Source organism: Pelophylax lessonae (assembly GCF_965119305.1).
Source record: "Pelophylax lessonae genome assembly, chromosome: 4".
Lineage (NCBI taxonomy): Eukaryota > Metazoa > Chordata > Amphibia > Anura > Ranidae > Pelophylax > Pelophylax lessonae.
In genome coordinates, this window is record NC_138771.1 from 548,913,608 (window position 1) to 548,931,262 (window position 17,655).

At 42.9% G+C, this 17,655-nt stretch overlaps 1 protein-coding gene across 1 annotated transcript; it reads right to left on the bottom strand.

Moving 5' to 3' along the window:
* Positions 1-9,141: 9,141 nt before the first annotated feature.
* Positions 9,142-10,479, bottom strand: LOC309554663 (uncharacterized protein; the record flags this gene model as incomplete). Its single annotated transcript, XM_082256373.1, has 3 exons — positions 9,142-9,416; positions 9,495-9,629; positions 10,233-10,479. 3 exons carry the CDS (start codon positions 10,477-10,479, stop codon positions 9,142-9,144), a joined length of 657 nt encoding a protein of 218 aa, XP_082112499.1.
* Between the last annotated feature and the right edge of the window lie 7,176 nt (positions 10,480-17,655).

The following is a 17,655-nucleotide window of genomic DNA, read 5'->3' on the forward strand; positions in this document are numbered from 1 at the left end:
ACTACTAGTATTTAACTCATTGGATCGTCTTAAATGGCATTGTATATGTATAGTATACTCATTTTAATGCTCTTTGTACCCCCCCCCCCCCCCAAACCCTATTCTGGCAGCAGCGGATGGTGTGCACGAGTGAAGGCATAACATGCTTGTAATGACTATACTCAACCTAATTGTTATGCACGTGTGGCTTGCTTAAGGGTATACAAAAAGATAGTATCTTCGATCACGAGTTTCATGTTAGAAATAGTAATTACATTTTAATACAACACACAAAGTTGCCACCATAATTTCCAATAGAAGAATTTAGTGGTATTTCAGGTATTTCATGAATAGCATCCAGGTGTTTGGGGTCCACCACATGTTGATACTCTTTGTAGTTGGGTTCCCCTTATTGGGACTTTACAGGCACATAAAATTATATGAAAAATAGTTATTAAGAAAAATTATTTTATTTGTAAACATATATATTAATAGGTTAAGAACAGTGCAAGCAAATAAAGACAGGTAGATCAACCACAATAGTCTGAACTAAAAACCCGACATGTTTCGAAGCCAGAGGAATTTGCTTCTTCTTCAGGGGATGGTTCAAGCGGTACTCTAGTAAATAGATAAATTGACATGTAAAAAAACGTAAATTTTTAAAGGTTTTTTAAAACATTGCAACGTGACTATAGAGGTTCACATAATGAATACAATGACATTGGCGAGTACTCACAGGGTTGAAAAATAACTGTACTTAGGTAGCCTGCACGGTTAAAAGCATCTGGTGGGTGCGAGTGTCCTTGCGACAGAATGCAATAATATAGATGGTAGATAAATATACCGGTTAGTAGACCACAGCTGTTTAGGTCAGGTGTATAACCTACAATCACTGGACATCTGAAGTCCTCAAATTGAAGAAGCCAGGGACAGCCTTTTAACATAGGTATATGTCAGGAGCATAAGTAGCACCGATCTGAAAAATAGACAGATCAGGGCTACATTGGTAAATGTATTCAGTTCATAGACAAAGGGAAATTTATTTATAGCACTTTAATAGGGAAATGTGCCGTAAATAGCCCAACATTAGAAGGGAATTTAGAGACAATATAAAATATAGCGGCTAAATACAGAGCCAAAAAGATCACTTAAACTTACTGCATGATGAAAAAGTCTATTAGGAGAAAAGGGGCAGTACCTGTATGTTAAAGGTGATACGGCAATCGGCGTCCTCGCTGCACCACAGCCAGCAAACAAATGCGCTGGCTGTGTGTTGCGAGAGGTGCACTATAAGAGTGCTGGCCAATTGATAAGAAATGTGTGTCAGCTGGCTTCATGGGGAAGGGCTTCCCGGAACGCTGGTGCCGGGCCCCCCCCTTAAACGACGTGCGTCACACATGACACAATGTGGGCGGGAGCGGCATCTGCGCTCCACCGACACGGAGATCAGAGCCGGAAGTGTGAACACACTGCGGCTCCTGATTGGTCCAGGCTGAACCACATGGGGACAGATGGTGGAAGAAGGGGACCAAACTACCACGCGCGCAGCGCGGTGTATGTCTCCCCGTGCCGGGACGTCCAGTGAAGGAGGGGCACGACCCGGAACGAAAACAAATTGCTGGGAAAAGTTTTGCTTGCACTGTTCTTAACCTATTAATATATAGGTTTACAAATAAAATTATTTTTCTTAATAACTATTTTTCATATAATTTTATGTGCCTGTAAAGTCCCAATAAGGGGAACCCCACTTTTTGCATACTGTTACTAGGGATGTGGCACACATAATAGCGCTAGGCTTAAGCACCTTTCTTATACTCTTTGTAGTTCAACATTTTTTATAAATTATAATGATAATAACTTACCTATAATTTTATGTTACATATACTGTTGGGCCTTAATGGAGGCTTTCATGTAGTGAAAATATATATTTATCTGATAAAATCACAGACACAGTCCCCGGGTTACAATCAAGATAGGTTCTGTAGGTATATTCTTAAGTTGAATAAATTATGATAATTTGTATGTAAGTTGGAACAGGTAAATTTTTAAAGTGTAACTCCAGCCAAAAAATGATTTTTAAGTTTTTGCATAGCATAGGGACGGGTTAACTGACCATGCAGTGATGTGGGATTGCTGACAGGTCCACCTGACCGTAGGTGGCAGCATGCAGTGACTGGGGGTTTCCAGGACCAGCGTGGCGTCACTCTGCCTCCATTCTTATGTATGAGTCGCATGTAAGTCAGATGTTTGTAACTTGGTGACTGTCTGTATTTAAACAGTCTATAAACAAGTAGTGTCTAACTAATTTTCGGATATTCAAATCAATAGATTTGAATCAAATTTGATTAAAATACGGATGAAAATTTTGAATTGAAAATGAAAAAAATGACAAAAACAAATCATTCTAAGATAACAAATGTAACTATAACTAGTCTAGAGTGAGCTCTAGGAAAATGGCTAGGACATGGTGCAATGTCCCCTGAGAGGTACCTCTTAGCATAAGCAGTAGGTGAAGGTCTCTGTGTAGCAACTTTAGTCCTAATTCTTCAGCCGGCTGTTGTTTTGTAGTGTTTGGGCCCAGTTGTACAATTGATGCAGCTGTGCTCCTGAGCTGGGCTTTGTGCATCCATAGACACACACAGTGCCGGAAAGCCATGCCCCTGTTCCCCCCTTACGGGAGTTTGACTGACAACACCAGGAGCCTGTGGATAATGCATTAAGGTAAAAATAATTTGGAGTTTAGAACTACTTTAGGCTAAGGTAATATTTCCTTGCAAAGTGAACAACCCATTTGCCTTTAGAAAATCGTCTTGTGTTTCCTAGGTATATGCAGTTTATGTGTGTGTAAGTCTGTTATCATTATAATTTTTAGATTTCAGTTAAGAGCTCACGGTACAGAGAGTGGTTCCCTATACTTACCTCTCACACTCACTTTTTTTGTTGCAAACAACACATCAACCCTCTTTAATCTAAACTTAACCCATTCCTTGCCCACTCATATGTGCCAGGGCCCTTTATATTGAAGGTCAATCTTTCCTGCACCGAAATATACAATTTTGATTTTTATACATTTATTTTAAAAAATGTTGACATTTTAGTATCTTTTATCTTTCTTACCTTTATTACTTTCACAAGGAGGCTAAAAAGCCACTGGCCCACGTAATAGTGACATTAGGGTTCTATGTTTACTGCAGATGAAGATCAGTTTCATTCTTTCACAGACCCAAATCCACTTAATTATTAAATCCAAAGGTTCTAAAGAACTGAGAAAATCCAGGTTTTTTTTCACAATTGGAAGGACATTTTTGAACAGGAGACTAATTTTAGTGAAGTCCCCACTAACCATTCCAAGTCTAACAAAAGAGGAAAGGACTTGGAAGGGAACAGGATGGGACTTGGCAGTACAGGTGGTAATTTGCAAATGTGGGGGCCATTAGTATTCTTCATGGAACAAATTTTAAGGGTGTTCCTTTGTTCTTGGTCCAGGCAGTACTACTGTTTGGACTTAAGATAGGGAACACCTTGAAAGCGTGTCCTAAAAATATAAATGTTAGTAGTCGTACAAATAAAAAGTATCCTGGATATTTCTCGAGCACTCTGTTGTTTCTGTTTCAAATGCACTAATGTATACCATACGTCAATGGATGCATAGGAGAAGATAGAGCATAATGTATGGTATGTCATTTAGAGTCCTAGGGTTAATTATTATTATACAGGATCAGGATCTATTAAGTGCCAACAACATGAGGGCAGACAGTACAGTTACTATACAAGTCAATACAGGAGGAATCGGAGGGCCCTGCTCATTAGAGCTTACAATCTAGGAGGGAGGGTCAAGTTATATAAAAGTTAACTGTAGGGGAGGAGCTGATGGAGAAGAGCAAAGTACAGTTAGGTAAAGGCAGGATAGGCTTCTTTGAAGAGGTGGGTTTTCAGGGATTGTCTAAAAGCAAACAGAGTAGGATATAATCAGACAGATTGGGGTAGGGAGTTCCATAGGATGGGAGAGGCTCGGGAAAAGTCCTGGAGGCAAGAATGGTTGTTTACCGGGCGCTCGGGATCAGCACATCACGGATCTGGTGGACAGATTATTGGGTGGGGCTGGGGAAGACCCAGATTTCATGGTACACATGGATACCAATGACAAAGTCAGAGGGAGAAGGAGAGTCCTAAAAAACGATTTCAGGGACTTAGGAGCTAAATTGAGGAGTAGGACCTCCAAGGTAACATTTTCAGAAACACTACCTGTACCTCGAGCCACACCAGAGAGGAAGCGGGAGATAAGGGAAGAAAACAAGTGGCTGAGAAGCTGGTGTAGTAAGGAGGGTTTTGGGTTCCTGGAGAACTGGGCCGACTTCTCAGTGGGCTACCGGCTCTTTAGTAGGGATGGATTGCACCTAAATGGGGAGGGTGCAGCCGTACTGGGTGAGAAGATGGCCAACAAGCAGGAGGCGATGGGGGGTGGGTACAGATGTAAAATTAGCCAGCGGGGAGCAAGGTTCAGTGGGCACAAATGGGGACATTAGCGGTAGGGTGTTCAGAGTTCCTAAACCCAAGATGGGTATGGGGAAAAATCATAAGAGCAGCCTAAAAACATCAAACTAGTATATATTATGCAACCGGACAAAATTACGAGGTTTGTATACCAATGGGAGAAGCCTGGCCAACAAGATGGGAGAGCTGGAGCTGCTAATGTACGAGTAGGACTTCAATTTTGTGGGGATCTCAGAGACTTGGTTTGACAGCTCTCATGATTGGCTGGCGACCATTCAGGGGTATTCCCTTATCACAGAGATAGAGAAGGTTTAGAAGGGGAGGGGTATGTCTGTATATTAACAACAGTATACAGGTAAATATAAGGGACGATATTAATAATGGAGCTAAGGAGGAGGTAGAATCCCTATGGGTAGATCTTCAAAGGGAAGGCACTTTGGGGAAAGTAATATTGGGCGTATGCTATAGGCCCCCAAACCAGAGGGAGGAGGGGGAGGCGGACCTCCTTTCACAGCTTGGAATGGCAGCAAGGATGGGAAATTGAATTATAATGGGGGACTTTAATTATCCAGATACAGACTGGGCAGAAGGAACCATGCATTCATTCAAAGCTTGGCAGTTCCTAAATGTTGTGCAGGAGAATTTCATGGGTCAGATGGTGAATGCACCGACAAGAAACAAAGCGATACTAGACCTACTGATTACCAACAATACGGACCTGATAACGGATATAGAAATACGGGGCAACTTAGGAAACAGTGACCATAGGTCAATTAGTTTCAGTATAAACCATAGTAATAGGAAACACAAGGGCAATATAAGGACACTGAATTTCAAAAGAGCCAACTTCTCTAACCTGCGCTCTTTGATAGACAATATCAAATGGGATAGAACCCTGGGAACAAAGAACATGGAGGAAAAATGGGAGTGTTTCAAGAGCATACTAAACAAAGGGATTGGCCAGTGTATTCCAAAGGGGAATAAATTTAAAAGAGCAAAAATAAACCCTGGGTGGCTAAACTTCAACATGAAAATGCATATTAATACTAAAGAAAAGGCTGAGGGGTCATTGGCAGCTTTCCAACATTACAAAGAGTGCCATAAGAAATGTAAAGGCGAAATCAAAGGGGCTAAAATAGAACGCGAGAGACATATAGTGGAAGAGAGTAAAAAAAAAAACCCAAGAAATTCTTTAAGTATATACTGTAAGTAGTAAGAAAGCAAGGCCAGAACACATTGGCCCCATAAAAGATGACGAAGGGAATCTGGCCACAGAGGACAGAGAGAAGGCGAAAGTGCTAAATCATTTCTTCTCTTCAGTCTTCACAAAAGAATTGGGGGGCTACACTAACCCAGCTTGTAATGCTAAATTAAATAATACACCTCAGGAAGTGCCCCCATGGTCAACAGAAGATACTTAGAACTAAACTAGAGAAACTAAACATAAATAAATCACCGGGATGGCTTGCAGCCGAGGGTTCTTAAAGAACTCAGCCAGGTGATAGCCAGGCCATTATTCTTGATCTTTAGGGATATTCTACAGATGGTTTTAGGTGCCAACTGATTGGAAAAAAGTCAACGTGGTACCAAATTTAAAAAAGGGCTGAGATATATCCCGGGTAACTATAGACCGGTTAGCCTAACATCAGTAGTCTGCAAGATTTTGAAGGGGATGTTAAGGGACTACATACAAGATTTTAGTAATGAAAACGGTATTATTAGTAGTAATCAACATGGATTCATGAAAAATCGTTCTTGCCAGACCAATCTATTAACCTTCTATGATGAAGTGAGCTGCCATCTAGATAAAGGAAGGCCTGTAGATGTGGTGTATCTGGACTTTGCAAAGGCATTTGACACAGTTCCCACCAAACGCTTAATGTACAAACTAAGGTATATAGGTATGGACCATAGGGTGAGTACCTGGCTAGAGAACTGGCTTCAAGGGAGAGTCCAGAGGGTGGTGATAAATGGGGAGTACTTGGATTTGGCTGGGTGTGGAAAGCGGGGTCCCCTAAAGTTTTGTCCTTGGACCAATCCTGTTAAATTTATTCATAAATGATCTAGAGGAGGGGATATCCAGCACAATCACGATATTTGCAGATGATACTAAACTAAGCAATAACTTCTATGCAGGATGTGGAAACCTTACAAGCAGACCTGAACAAAATAATGGGGTGGGCAACTACATGACAGATGAGGTTTAATGTTGCAAAATGTAAGGTAATGCACTTGGGTGTCAGAAACACGAACGCAAGCTACTCAAGCTATGCAAGCTAGGGGGGGAACCTCTGGGTGAATCTAAGAGGGAAAAGGACCTGGGGGTCCTAGTGGACAACAGGCTTGGCAGTGGCATGCAAGAAAAGCCAACAGAATACTGGCATGTATAACTATGTATGTATGACTGTATAAAATCACTTCTTGGATTGCCGTGGTTCTTGATTTCACCTGTAGTGCACTGAGAGGCAGTATGTGAGTGACACAAATGCCTCGTTTCCACTGAGCGGAACGGTTCGGATCGGGACAGATCGGCAGGCTGATAATGGTCCGGTCTATTCAGTTGAGCGTTTCCACTGGAAGTCGGACCTCTAGGGTCCATGCGGGGCGTACACCAAATGCCTAGCGTTGCGGCGTGGCGTCACACTAGTGCGACAACAGACGTGACGCTACAACAACAACAACAACAATGGAGGTCATCCAGCAGCTCGTCTTTGCTCTACTTGGCTTTTGGTTCTTAGTAATCAAAATACATGCCACACAGTGTGAGAGAAGGTTACGAGCGGCAAAGCGAAACACAGCAGAAAAGAGAAGAAAACTTTTGGCTTGGGTCTTGAGTCAGGAGGAGAAGTACACCTTTGTGCGGCAAAGACAAAGACGGCAGCGTTATAGGGTAAGCAACATTATGCCAATTGTCATTTATTTCTACCCGTATTAAAAAGTAAAATAATACAGAATATGACAAAATCTAATATAAGATGGGAAGGATATACAGTACATATGTACTTAACAACATTCATGTTGCACACGTATGTAAACATGCACATTTGAAGTATTAAATCAAATGCATAACAAATCATTAGTAGTATAATGAGTATTTATGTATAAGGTGTAATACTTCAAATGTGCATGTTTACATACGTGTGCAACATGTATGTTGTTGAATACATAATGTACTGTATATCCTTCCCATCTTATATTAGGTCTTTGCAGATTCTGTATTTTTTTATTTATGTATAAGGTGTAATACTTGCAATGTGTACTCATTGCTCACTTTTATACATGATGCTATCTGACCTTGTAAAATATAGTATGTTGTATTAATATGTTTTTATTATTTGTGATATGGTAACATCTGCGTTTTCTTCTTTTAAAGATGCTTCTCCTTTTGTCAAAGCAGCGCCGCCGACCAGTCATTTGGGCTCTCCCCCGTGCCAATGAGTGGTGGGATGTGACCGTCCCAGGATTCACACACACACAGTGGGTGCACAATTTCCGAATGTCGGAGGAAACCTTTTCATACCTTTGTGCAAGGCTACGTCCAGCGATGGAGAAGCAAAGCACAAACTTCCGAGCCAGTTTGCCAGTGAGGAAAAGAGTAGCCATTGCACTGTGGAAGCTGGCTACCAACAGTGAATACAGAAGTATAGGTCATCTTTTTGGTGTCAGTAAATCATCAGTGTGCCGTTGTGTGCAGGACTTCTGTAAGGCTGTCTGCACATTGCTAGCTCCTGAAATTGTTCATTTTCCAGACAGGGAAAAGCTTAAAGACATGGCTGAGTACTTTGAAAACAGGTGGGGTCTTCCACAGTGTGTTGGTGCTATTGATGGGTCACACATACCAATAATAGCACCACAAGAATACCACACTGACTACTTCAACAGAAAGGGCTGGCATTCCATCATCCTCCAGGGAGTGGTGGATGGAAAAGGACTATTCTGGAGTGTGAATGTTGGAAAACCTGGGAGTTTGCATGATGCTCGGGTTCTACGATTGTCCACATTTTGGGATTGGGTTGGGCAGGGAGGGCTGTACCCTCTTTCCACTAAGAACATTTGGGGGGTGAATGTTGGCTATTATGTGCTCGGGGACTCTGCCTACCCTTTACAAAATTGGCTCCTGAAACCATTTCCTGACAATGGCCGCCTGACACCAGAACAACAAACCTACAACAAGAAAACATCCAGGGCACGGGTCGTAGTTGAAAATGCTTTTGGAAGACTTAAAGGTAGGTGGCGGTGTCTTATGAAGAGGAATGACAGTGACATTCAACTTGTCAAATCCATGGTGCTTACTTGCTGTGCTCTTCACAATCTTTGTGAAAGTCATGGAGAAGACTTCCACCAGGATTGGAATACGTCTGCAGAAGAGCCAGTAAGGGTAATAGCACAGGATATTGAAGATGAGTGCAATGAAATACGTCAGGCTCTGATGCGTCACCTCAACACCTAATTTTTTACCATGATTGTTTTAAAGTTTTAATAAAGTTTTACATTAATGAATCAGACACACCCAAAGTCTCTTATAAAATCTCTTTTATTCAGCAACAAAAATATTCTTTCTATATTTTCTTACAAGTAAGAATTCAAAAAAATAAAACATTTTTACAAAACAAAACTGAAAAATTACCAAAAAACAAAGGGTACAGGTCCTGTGCTGGCTGACAGGCACTATTGCCTTGGCGGTGGCCTGGGATCACGACTGGCTCCCAGCACTTGAACAAGCTGCCCTAGGACACCAAGGAAGGCCTGGTTGAAGGTAGACAACTGCTCCATCTGCTGCCGGGCAATCTCAGCCTCCTGGCGCATAGCTTCCTGGGCATCCTGACGCAGTGCCTGAAACCACCGCTCAGAAAGGGTCTCCATCCTTTCCTGTTGTCTTTCCTCTACTGCCCTCATATCATCAATAACTGTGCGCAGATCCAGCTGCAACCGTCTCCTTTCACCTGGAATATACAAAATACCAGAATATTGATTTAAGAAAATGCACAATTATAACTTTCACTCTGATCATAATGTCTTACCTGTGTGACGTGGTGCATTTGGCGTACTCTGTGGTAGGCTTGGTGTTGACACAATCGTACTGGTGCTGCTGAAAGATGTCGATGGACCATCGTCTGAAAAGTTAGAGGTATCATTGGAGAGTCCATCCACAGTATCTGAAAATGCACATATCAAGGGTTTTATACACAAACGAGAAGAAGACACAGTGTACTATCTTATGGCAGTTATCATCAGGTAGTAAACAATGGGATGCAGAGTGGGTAAAAAAATGAGATGCCTATACTCTTCTGTCCAGGTATTTAAATAAAAAATAATGGAACTATATCAGTTTAAAGGCTAAGGTACAATGAGAGCATCAGAAATCTCCATTATCTTTTCTACAGTTGTCTTTTTTCTCAAAAATAGGGGCTGGTTTATACAGACAGTACATTTCCCTATCCATTCTGAGATTAACTTTACTTGGTTAAAGTGCACTGTGGCTGCTTGAAATCATGCATGATAGCCTTTAATAGTATTTTTATGCATATTCAGCCCCCATTGATATTATCAAGCCCATACTAATTAAGCAAAACACCAGTCACGCATTTTTCATTAATTATACAAAACAGTGCAGCGCTACTCCCTACCATTTTCTTTCAGTCCACTGCACAAATACAATTACATTTTTGGTGCAGAGTTAATGGTTTTGTGCAGTTATTTTTTTTAAATGGTTAGCATAGGGAAAGCCAATGCCAAGCAGGAAAAAAAATAAAACTTACCAACAGGATCTATCATGGATTCGAGAAGTGCAGATGCAGATGAAGATGCAGAGTCCAGACCTCCTTCCCTGCCTTGGTTTGCTGGCCTATGCCCGTAAATGGCGTCCATGGCATCGTACCACTTCCAAGTACTTCGACTGTTTCCACTACAGCTGTTGGCATCCTTAATTTTTTTATATTGGCCTTTAAGCTTCTTAAGCTTTGCCCTACACTGACCCGACGTCCGTTCAAATCCCTCGGCTGCCATCCGCTGGGAAATATCTTTATACACCTTTTCATTCCTCACTGATCCATCAAGCTCACTCTGAATAACACTGTCCGCAATTATAGTAAGGAAAGTGGATAGTTCCTGAGTTGACCAGACCCTGCTGTTATTTGCAGGCATCCTTCTCCTATATCTGGACTGAGCTGCGCTTCCGTTTGACGACAGCAGTGACGTTTTCCTGTCCACCAATCAGTGGAATGTATCGTGTGACACCAGTAGCTCCGCCCTAACCGTACCGTACCATTTCCTATGGCCCTACATCTGAAGGAGGACCACGAATGGTGCGGTTTGGTTCGGTTGTATGGGCCACTTTCATAATGGAAACACCAAAAATAGCGTACCGTACCGAACCGATCCGAACCGTTCCGCTCAGTGGAAACGAGGCAAAACACAGGAGTACCATGTAAAACTATTAACCACTTTACCACCGGAGGATTTTGCTGTCTTACGTCTGGGCCACTTTTTGCGATTCGGCACTGTGCGTTAACTGACAATTGCGTGGTCATGCAATGCCGTACCCAAACTAAATTTACATCCTTTCTTTTCCCCACAAACAGAGCTTTCTTTTGGTGGTATTTGATCACCTGTGCGATTTTTACTTTTTGCACTATAAACAAAAAAAGAGCGACAATTTTGAAAAAATAATATTTTTCACATTTTTTTATATGAAATTCCCCCCAAAAAAATGTAAAAATCAAATTTTTTTATCATTTTGGTCAATTTATTTTCTGCTACATATGTTTGGTAAAAAAAATCGCAATAACCTTATTTTGATTGGTTTGCACAAAAGTTATTGCGTTTACTAACTAAGGGAAAGATTTCTGGCGTTTTTTTTTTTAACGAGTAATGGCGGCGATCTGCGATTTTTTTGCGGGACTGCGACATTGCGGCAGCCAGATCGGACCCTTGACTGACATTTTTGACACTTTTGGGGGTACCAGTGACATTACTACAGTAATCAGTGCTATAAATATGCACTGTTACTGTAAAAATGACACTGGCAGGGAAGGGGTTAATTTTATTGGAGAGGGAGGGGTTAATGTATGCCTGGTGCTTACTGATGTGTGTGGGGGGAGGGGACTATGTGACACAGGGACAGAACGCAGGTTCAGCTATGCTGAACCCTGCAATCTGACATTGCCTGTCACTTAGGAGATCCGCCCGCTTTGTTTACACAAGCGGGTGGATCTCCAGACTCGATTCCCCGACGATCGGGGAAGAGCAGCGGCGATCGCCGCTGCTCCTCCTCTGGCCCGACTCCCGCTGTGACTGAATACAGCGGGAGCGAGCCTCCGGCGGCCGCGCGCGCCACCGAGAGAGGGGAATGTCTGGCGACGTAGGTTGGTTAGACGTTATCGAACCACTTTGTCGCAGTAGAGCTGCAGTAAAGTGGTTAATGTAAGTATCTGTAGGGAACTGTACACCCCACATAGGAGCTACACATTAAAAGGGATCCCCCACTCTCCTGCACAGCCAAGCACACCGAATCTTCACAAGCACCCCACAGAAAGGGAACAGTCCATGGCTTTGTTTTTATGTTGTTTAAGGTATTTTCAACTTGGATAGGGATGGGAGGTTATGGGATGCCCACTTGACCTCAACAACTTCGAGGATAACTTCCTATATACAGTCTCTATATTTCCTATATATCTGCTGGCTCACTCCTTGAGGGGAGCTGACAGCGCCTGACTGTCGACTCAGCAATGGCCCATTACAGGCAGGAACTCACAGTCTCTTTACAGTAGCACTTTGGAGTGACACAGCTTCAGCTTTCTCCTTCACTTCCTTTGTGGTCACTGAGCCCAGCGCCACTTCTTCAGGCAATGCCAACCCACCTGGCTGCATCTGCACCTTTTACACCAGTCCACTGCAACTGACTCTTCACCAGTCCACCTGGCTGACTCTCAGGAGATCTGAAGAGGCTGAAGACTTAAGCACACTAATGTCTTCAAGGAAGACTGACTACATGTGGCAGTCTCCCCCCTCTGTAGTCCCCACAGTACTACTCCATCTGTCCTCTCTTGCTCCTGTGCCTCCAAGAAGACTTCCTCCACTGTATTTTAGCAGGAATCCTCCAACCCTCAAGTGCCAGTCCAAGGACACCCCACCCCCCAGACTAGGGGGCACCCTTGAGGACCACCAACAGTCTTCTTAGCACTGCATCTCCATCTTCAAACCCAGGCTGCCCTGTTGGCATGGTCCAGGTCTATTTATGAGGTAAACTCTGCCCCCCTGCTAGCCCTCTACTGGGGTTTGGCCGAGGCCTTATAAATATTCATGGCAGGTCCTCCTAACCTCCTGCCCACCAGCTCTAGAACATTTTCCAATGTTCTAGAAATAGAGGGAGACACAAAGGGGGAGCTGACAGCTTGAGTCATCCAGCCCTGACTCACTGAACCCTGACCCAGATTCACAGCTCAGGCTTAGCTCTGAGCCAACTAAATTTACCTACGCCAACAAACCTACACTACTTTTAGCACACACTAGAGGGTGCTACAGAACCTTTTAAGATAAGATTGTACCTCAGGGAGTTTTTAAAAGTAAAAAAAAGGAAATCACTCCATTGATGGGTGGTAGGCCTACTCAACGTTGGAATTTGATGAGGGTAGGGGAATCCTCCCTGCGGAACTATTGTATTCTGACAGCTGGGGAACTAGTGATTATAGACTATAGGATTTTCAGTGTGCACATGACCGCAACTAACGTGCACTGCTTATTTAAATGGAAATGAATGGGGAAGAGAAAGGTCTGGGAGCTCATGAAGGATGTTACAAAGAGCCAGAAAAACACTAATGATTTATCGAAAAATGAAGGAGTGGATGTGTATGGATAATTTCTGGAGAAGAATGATATGGTTTAGTGTCACTTTAAGATTCTTTTTTTTTCAGGGGCAGTTGTCATTTTGAACATTCACCAGCAGATGGCAAAATTAGAGAATAATTTACTGAATCCTTGCATTTACAACATATTACCTCGTTCTGCTAAATTACTACGTTTTCTTTATGGTTGAGGACATTAATAAAGACATAGTGCTGTTTTTCGACAACTTCATTAATAATAGACTAGCCCTTCCTGGCATATGTACAGGTTTTGCAAGAGAATAATACTGATGCGTCATGGCAATTTATTATTAATTTAATGCTTAAATTTAGGTATGGCAATTTTTACATAGTTGCATTGGTCTAGCTTGGATCAAGGTAAGTATGTGCCATACTTGCGGAAGCTGGAAATCACTGTAGTAGGCACAGCTACGAGAGTGACTGCTGCCAGCTTCTAGATCCTGTGCCCAGCTGCTGCCCTGTTGCAAAGTGATCACAGGAGATCACTCGCTTAGCATGGGCACCATTCAGAGAACACTGCATTTTCTCAATGAATGCAAAGTGTTTTCTTATTGGACAAGGTGGAGCTTCTACAGGGATCCCAGAGGTATGGCACATACAGGAATATGTACAATGTCCTATTGGTGGAAATGCATAAGGCGGGTCCCCACTGCGAGCACAGGCACACTATGAACCACTGTACTGCATGACTCTATTGATGCTAATTTTATTTTATTGTGAGTACAATCCTAATAAACCCTTTATGTTTTTTTAAAAAATGTACTTCACTATGCGTCTTCTCATGTTTAGCAGTATGGCCTATTCCTTGTAAATGGAGAGTCAAGTGGTTTGGATCAAACATAGTGGAGACCATAGGCGTGCGCAGGGGTGTGCCAGGCCACACCCTAATCACTTTGTGTGGTGCCGAAATCCACTACTGCCTGGGCCTCCCCCTTGTTGCACCCTCCACAGTGCTGCTGGATTCCCTCCTCTCCCTCCGGCTGCTGTGTTTCAGGATGGAGAGCATGGTGAAGGAGCTAGTCAACATCTGACAGAAAATATATATACGTCCAGTCAATCAAATCCTGCACCTTCACCCCAAAAAAGTAGCCAAAAAATGCTGTAAAGAGACAAGGGGGCTATGCCGGTGCTACACCACCCACTCTAAGTGACACCACTGACACATAAATATAAAAATTAAATTTTATTCATAAAAATGATAAAATACCATACAGCAACAGTATAGTAAAGACATAACATAAAAGAAGTTCAAGGCCTCTAAATTCCACCCTCCCTGACCCAGCCTCACACAGGTGCACAAGATATATGCCCCAGGTGATTGCACAAGGTTAGGGTATCCGATGCATTTCGCCTTAATGGCTTCCTCAGGGAATATTGGGTGAAGAGGATTCACAACATCAATTTACTGAAAATAAAGAAAAAACAAAAATAATGATAGCGTAGCAGGTTTTCCAGGCCTGTGGCCTGATATGGGTCTGCCATCGTTACCGGTTACCTCTCCAGCCCATTTGAGCTGCGGCCCTGGGTGTGAAAACTGATACATTGACAACGACGGCATCTTTGTTTGGTTGTTTTATTGTAGTTTTAGGGGATGGGAGAAGGGAATGAGTGGGATACTCATTTAGGCTTGACAATCCTCGACCTTGAGTCTAGAAGATCCAGGACTGTAGAACAATGAGCTACAGACACTGCTGTACCACAAAGTCACTAGCTTTCTCCCCAGCCTTGCACTGGCTTGAGGTAGACTGTTGTAAAATCCTGTATGGCTGCAACTCTCAACTAAGACACTGCACACTGTCTCTTCAGGGCCCAAACTGCAGGTACCCCCTTTAACTCTTCAGGGTTCCCTGACTAGGTACCCCCTCTGTCACTTCAGGGTCCTCTGACTAGGTACCCCCTTTACCGCTAGCTGACACTTGGATCCTAGAACCTTCTCCGGAGTGGTCCCCACTGACTCTAGGCAGACCCCCAGGGGCAATCCTCAGTACTCTCTACCTGTGTAGGCTTTCCTGGGACTGGACCCCTCTCGCTCTCCGCTGGTTCTCGGCACACCGGATCCCCCTCAGCTTAACTCAGCACTCTCTGGATTCTCCGGCAGCACCCGAGACATTCACCTCCTCTGACAGGAGGAGAGACAGCTGTCCTCTCCCTCCTGGGACTCTGCTTCCCACCAAAGATGATGAGTCATGCTCTCCCTCAAACTTATACCCACTCCCAGAATCCTTTGCGGCAGAATCTGCCTTCTGGGGTAGTTACAAGCCTGAATGATTCCCTGATTGGGTCCCCTCCACTGCCCTATGAGAAGCCTCTCACAGAGCCAGTGTGGAGACTCCCCCTTCAGCAGACACACTTGGAAACCATGACACCCTACTAAATCATGGCCCTGCTGTTAGGCAGACAAAGCCCACTATACATTTACCTAGCACCTACCTGTAGGGTGCTACAATAGTAAACATACAGCTGGCATATTAATATCAGCAAAAAAGAAGAAAGAAATAGAAGAAAATAATAATAAATCATATAAGTAATTCATATTGCAAACATATCCAGTTCTTTACTGATTCATCATCTATGAACATAGTATAGTAATACTTACAAAGCAAGTATGATCCCATATACAGAAAGGCAAAAGCCACTAGTGAAAGGTTTCTAAAGCTTCGCCACTGTATGAGACACGTTTATACTCCTCAAAGAAGCTATAGCGGGAACTATATGGTACTTTTCCATCCCGTGTAAGGAGGGTGGGAAGAGAGAGAAAGAGGTCTCCACACATGCGCCCAGCTGTGATCAATATTGCATGAGGAAAAGCAGGAATACACGTGCTAGTCAACATGTCATTTACCGTTCCCTTCCTTTTCTGAATGAACATAGTGAACACACTCACAGTGTTCATTCATAGCTAAAGCATGGTAGTTGCAAAGTAAGTTTTTACTATGCTTCATTTTGTGAATAAACAGGAAACTGCTCAGCACTGAGCACTCCCCATTCATTCACTGTCCAGTGCAGATGAGGCTGCAGAGAAAAGCATATGTGTTTGAGCTTTGGGGTGCACACCCTAATGCAATAGACTATGGTGGAGATGTGTAGTTGCTGATCCACATACTAGGAGTGAGTCATCCCACTGGTTGTTCATATCTTGTTAGGCAGTCCACCTATCATTGGTACAGAGATTGCCATGCGATCTATGTTTTGAGCTCATTAAATCTAGCTTCTGGTAAGAAAATTGAGTGTAAACACGTTGGTGTGGTGTGCTGTCTTCACACTGAAGCTGGTGCGGGGCTCTCTCTTTCCTTCAATTTACTAGCTATGGACTGTAATCTGAACACATCTTTTAGCGCTGCCTGTGGAGTTTATATGGCACATACATACTTATGAGATGCGCTAAACTGTGTCTGTTTTTTGAAATCCCTATTACCCTAGCAATTGTCTGGATGTTAACTCAGCGATCTAGCATTACCTTATCCAGCACACGGTTAATGTTTTCAGATGTGGTCACATCAGCCCTGCCAGGGTCGGGTCATCTTTGAGGGTTGAAATCCACACCGCAACTATACAGTGCTGTAGGATGGTGCATTTTCCCCCAGTATTGCAAGCATATCCTTCTAGATATCTGCAGGAGTTAGACCCATCCAAGACAAATTTTTGAAGACCACACACGTTTTCATTCCCCATTCTTAACTTGACTGCAGGGATTGGCAACCAACTGTTTGCAAGGAGCACACAAAAACTGTGCACATGCGCCTTTTTCAGCACCAAACATTTGGAAGAGCGGCATGGTGCAGTGATAACATTTATGTCTGTGTGGTCAATCCTTCCACGTCAGGCAGAGAACTTTTACTATGTAAGTAATCTATTACAATTGCCATCTGTGGAGCGAGAGTGGTGTTGCTGGATACCATTAGTACAAAGCGCATATTGCTGTTCTAGAAATAGCATATTCCTCTGGTGAGTTTATACTTTTACCATTGGTGAAGGATTAGCAATATGGGTGTTTACAAGCCTTGGCTGAAGTGGAGCACCGTTATAGGTTTCACATTCATAGCAATATAAACTGTTTATTTTGGCAGTTGTGACAATTCCAGTTTATGATCACAGAAGAGACCTGCATTTATTTTCTGTAATAAAGAAGCCTGTTCGCTATTTTTTTTTTTCAGCTTCAATTCCACTTTGAAACTGAACTTTGGCTAATACATTTTTTTTTTTTTTAAATCAGAAAACATCTTTATTGAGAGAAAATCACAGCATCACATGAAAACTGCAATACACTGTACAGGCATAGCAACATAAAATCACCATCACCTCAGAAAGAATAGTGTGC